Here is a 4,872-nt window from a genome sequence, read left to right as displayed (position 1 = left end):
CAGCTGCAGCTCAAAGGTCCATTCATTTGGTGTTGCAGTAGCTCTGCACTGCTAGTTTTTATTTTGAAATGGCAGCTTGCTGTATGACAAAATTCATTTGTTTCCCAATCCTGAAAGGGTAAAGATAAAGGTGTCAGGCACAAATCATTAGGTTTAAACTTGTAATTATTAATCTAGGAATGTTAGGAAAAGCAAAGACCGACCTTCTTCTTTACAGTTCTCAACCGCAAGAAATGTGATACAATGAATTGTTTCTGGGCTTTTTCAATGCATCAGCACAAGATCCAAGTCCTGGAGTTATGACCACCCTAGTGACCTCCAGTTGAAGGTGGGGGAACAGCACCAAAGGTTCTACATCTCCAAATCGACTAAAACTGATCCCAACAAGTTACATTAGAAGTTGTAGTTGACACCTCACTGGAGACTACAGTGAATGTAGATGTGGCATCAAGACTGCTACTGAGGTAAGCAACTTTATCATTGAAATACCTTGTAAACAATTCAGAATGGGCTTCCAAATGATCTAAAATGCCATTCCCTGGAGTAGATCTCAACAGACTTCAGACTGTTGAAAAAGCTCCACTGGACAACTATTTGAGGGTGTGATAGACACAGAGAAGTGGGCCCTCTTCACCACCCTCACCACCACACTGAAGCAAGCTTATGTTGTTTTACTCATGCTCAGTCAGCTTCACAGCACATCTTTCACTTGCACTCTAGGCACCATATGACCTTTCTCATCACCCTAAGTTCACTGATTTACCAAAGTCTAGTACAGGCTCCACAATGCCAGAGAGGGCATTGGGCAACTAGCTTCCTAGAGCAGGAAGAAAAGAACCACCATTGCTCTGTTGTTCATTCAGTGTAAAGACAGCCATTGACTGAGAAAGATAGTCACTAGGAAAAGGAGCTGTAAATATGGGTGCTCAGATAGCATTCCCCCTAAACCACGATTGATTCAAAAATAGAATTCCAAAATCTTTCTAAAATGGTTGGTTATTTTCAATACTTTCATAAACACCTGCTGTGATCCTGATCCTGAATTGCAGCCAGAAAAATTGCTGCAGAAAAAGGAGTATATATTATTGGAAGCTGTGGCTTTGACTCTATCCCAGCAGATATGGGAGTATTGTACACAAGAAACTCTTTGAAAGGTACATTAACTTCAGTTGAAAGTTTCCTGACTGTAAAATCTGGACCAGAGGGTTCCTGCATTCATGATGGGACCTGAAAATCAGCTATACTGTACATGGTTTTATAGATCCAGACAATCTGAAAAAAGTTTGAAGGCAAATAGGAGGTTCTAGCTAGATTGCAAGAGATCAGTGGTACAACCTTAGAAATGTTGGCCCCAACACTTGGCCTAAGCCAGAGCCTACCAGCCACAAGTCCTTTTAGCTAGAGCTACTTCAAACTGGAACCCCTAGAGAGATAGCACCCCGAGCCAGATTGCTGGGAAAGGGAGGCCTTACCTGCCTCTCTGCTTGCAGTGAAAGCAGCACATAAGGCATGAGTGTGAGGCTCCAGACCTGAGGGTTACCCCTTTAAGGCACCCCACTCTTCAGCAAAGGGTGGAGCCTGAGAGAGGTAGTCCCTTCCAAAGGCATAAAGGGCCTCTATCTTCCTTGGAGCTAATAGCCTGCTTGAGCTATCCAAGGTCCTGAACTCCAACCTAACAAAGAATCCATAGTTTCTGGTCTCTGATAACAAGACAGAACAGCACCCAAACACCACCCGGAATCTTCCTGTTGTAATATGAGTTAATCCCAAAAATTGTTAATTTAAGGAAGTTCACAAAAGGGAAGTTTCATGTGCCCACAGTCCACCTTTATCCCATGAATAGATCTCCTGAACAATGTAGGATTTTATCCTGATTCTAATTTTTAAGCTGTATTTTAATCAATTGTTTGATTGTGTTGATTGTGTTTTAATGTATTTGATATTTGATGCTAGCCGCCCTGAACCCAGTCTTGGCTGGGGAGGGCAGGGTATAAATAAAAAATTGCTTGCTTACTTACTTACTTACTTACTAGGATGGGTAATAGATCCCGCCATAACTTATTCAGATAACTCATCCTACATAATTACTAAAACTGATCTAGATATAGCCCCACTAGGTTTTTGTAAGGGCATGAGTACCCTTTGTTGTCTTATCTGCACTTTTTCTAGTTAGTTGGCCATGCTTTCTTGGTGTACTGAAATTGGGTGACAAACTCAGCAGCTTTATTTCATCATGGTTTGTTGGGGAATACCTTACAATTCAGCATCATGATATATTTAGAAAGAGCCTGACAACAAGTTGAGACACATGACACCTCAAAGCCTAAGTGTCTAAATGTTTGCTCTGGATGGAAGGTGTTTACACCCGACAATTATTGCTGATAACCACAGAGATAGACTAAAGCTCTGTTATGGGATAATGCTAACACCATCTGGCAGGTGCTGATAGCTTGCTGAGTAATGCTGTCGTCAGCAATTGCATGGTGATGGAAAGCTATTGCTTCACTAATCACAGCTGCTTTCATGTGTTCTGTATAATTTGCTCCCATCTCTACAGAACCGCTGCTACAAAGAATCTCCCTCTTTTCTTTATAAAGATTAATAGCTTCCTTGTTACCTTTGGGTGCCACTGTTGTCTATTTAATACTGAATGTCTTCTACCACTTGCCATTTTTAATTACCTTCCTAAGCGAGTGAAATGTAATACATTCATCTTCTAAGGGCTGGTTTGCACACAGCCTGGGTATGTAGTGCATGTAAATGGAAAAGTTTGTGGATTGAGCCCAGGTTCAGATGTCCATCCTATTCTGCACAAAGAACCTTTAAAATGAAGAAGAGCAGGTAAGGCTCATTTATAAGATAAAAAGGACTACTTGTGTAGTCATTTACATTAGCAAAGCGAGGGATGATTGGCTTTTACCTTGTATGCTACCTAAAATTAATTTCCAGTTTTGCCAGTATATAAAAACCACCGTGTGCTCCTTTACTTCTGTTCTCTGGTTAACAAGAAGACTGGAAACACTTAAGGCTGGAAATAGATCCAAGTAAATGTTTGATTTTATATTCTCAAAAACAGGATATCAGTCATTGTGCATATTCGTTTGTGCCTGCGTAGCTCCTAGGAGAACCTAATCTACCTACCTCTGCCATCTCTACACTGCATGCAAAGACTATGACTAAAGCAGACCTAATGGCTTTATCAGCAAGCCTCACACCCTCTGCTTAACATCCAGTCTGACAAAGAGTTCTGGAGAACTCTAAAGCTTGCTCACTATTTTGTGACATTTTGGTTGGTCTTAATAAAGATATTTTTCTTATTGGCCAACATGACTGCCTTTACCGTTTGTGTGCCTGCCACCCAGCCTCAAGCTCAGTGGGGTCCTGATCATTAGTATTAAGATGAGAACCAGGAATCTGAAACCAGCTCTCTGCTACTGGCCATGTAGAATCTGTTTCAGTGTCCTAGCAATTGCTGGACTCCAAGGGTAATGACAATATACTTCCGACTGCTAGTTACTAGAGAACAGCAGAAGGGGCAATTATTTCCAAATCCCACTTGTGGGGTTCCCAAAGGAAACTGATTGGCTACTATAGAAAAAGGATACTGGCTTGGCTTGGCCATTGCTCTGACTTAGGTTCTGGACTAGTGAAGTGCAATTACTCAATTGGTAATCTTGCTTCCATGCTCAGTAAGCAGCAATAAAAGGGGCAGAACTAACAAGTAGGAAGCTTTTTATTAATTTTGCAAGGAACTTTTGATAAACAGAACTTTCTTCTGCATCAGGATTATGCAGCCCAAGGATCTTGGCAATGGACATTTCTGGATAAGACAGTGCCTCATTAAGTCTCCCTTTTAATACTGCTTCTTGGTGACTGCACAAAATCAGTGTCTCAGCAGAACCATAGTAGTAGTCACAGAAAAAACATATGAGAGCAACCCTGCGCCACAGGAAAGTTATTCAAAACTGCAGTAATAGAAGCTCAGCTAGAATGTACACTGCAATTCATGAAAAGTACCACCAAGACCAAGAGGATGCCAACATGCTTAACAAGCAGTGTCAAGGATGGCAGGGAGAAGAGCATTCAAGAGAATAAGAACTACCAGGGCTCTTCTAATTTTCTCAAGAGCAATATAGGAAACTGTATCAAAGCTGAACCTTACTAACAAGAAATACTATGAAGCAGGTTTGTTATTAAACACATAATATTACACACATATTATTAACATATTACACATATTACACAGCCCTGTTTAGGAAAGTTTTTAATGACTGATGTTTTAATGTAATTTTAATATTTTGTTGGAAGCCACCCAGAGTGGCTGAGGAAACCCAGCCAGATGGGCGGGGAATGAATGAATGAATGAATATAAATAAATAATTTCTTTAATTAATGACAAGTCTTTCCAACCTTTCAAGAGCATCCTAAATGGTCAGCATAACTGTGCATTTAAAAACAATGAGTAGGACTATGGTGAATACAGACATTACCTTAACATCAATTAATGTGAAAATGCTCCATACTGGGACACATTTATGAAACATATGCTTTTGACTCTTTGCTATAAACCTGGATGAGATTGCATCATATCCCTAGATAGTTAATGCTATAACATAGATCACAACTTGGACCAGTAGTGCACTTAGCAATGCTTACCTTTCTTTTGTATGAGATTCTGCCTGGCCCGAATGAAAGCTAGAATGTCAGCATCTGTTTGGTGGTCTCCTGTGAAGGAGATAGATGAACTTTGTACTGGTGAAATCCTGCAATAACAAAGTATATTTAAGCTTTCATCTGAGTTTTCTACTGCTTAGATTTTGTATTCCTTTTTGTGGAAAACTTTGATGATGATGATGATGATGATTTCTTCTT

At 40.3% G+C, this 4,872-nt stretch overlaps 1 protein-coding gene across 1 annotated transcript in view; it reads right to left on the bottom strand.

Annotated features, from left to right (window-relative positions):
• Positions 1-21: 21 nt before the first annotated feature.
• KIF6 (kinesin family member 6) overlaps positions 22-4,872 on the bottom strand; it is a 141,599-nt gene continuing 136,748 nt past the window's right edge. Inside the window, exons 21-22 of the mRNA XM_082214819.1 lie at positions 4,657-4,763; positions 22-110 (exon numbers count right to left, since the gene is read on the bottom strand). Of these exons, the coding sequence (XP_082070945.1) occupies positions 94-110; positions 4,657-4,763 (124 nt within the window). The 3' untranslated portion in view covers positions 22-93. The remainder of the gene's footprint in view (positions 111-4,656; positions 4,764-4,872) is intronic.

The sequence above is a fragment of the Podarcis vaucheri genome (genome assembly GCF_965113315.1).
Source record: "Podarcis vaucheri genome assembly, chromosome: 3".
Taxonomy (NCBI): domain Eukaryota; kingdom Metazoa; phylum Chordata; class Lepidosauria; order Squamata; family Lacertidae; genus Podarcis; species Podarcis vaucheri.
Note: the sequence above shows the minus strand (reverse complement) of the source record. Positions and strands in the feature narration are given on the sequence as shown.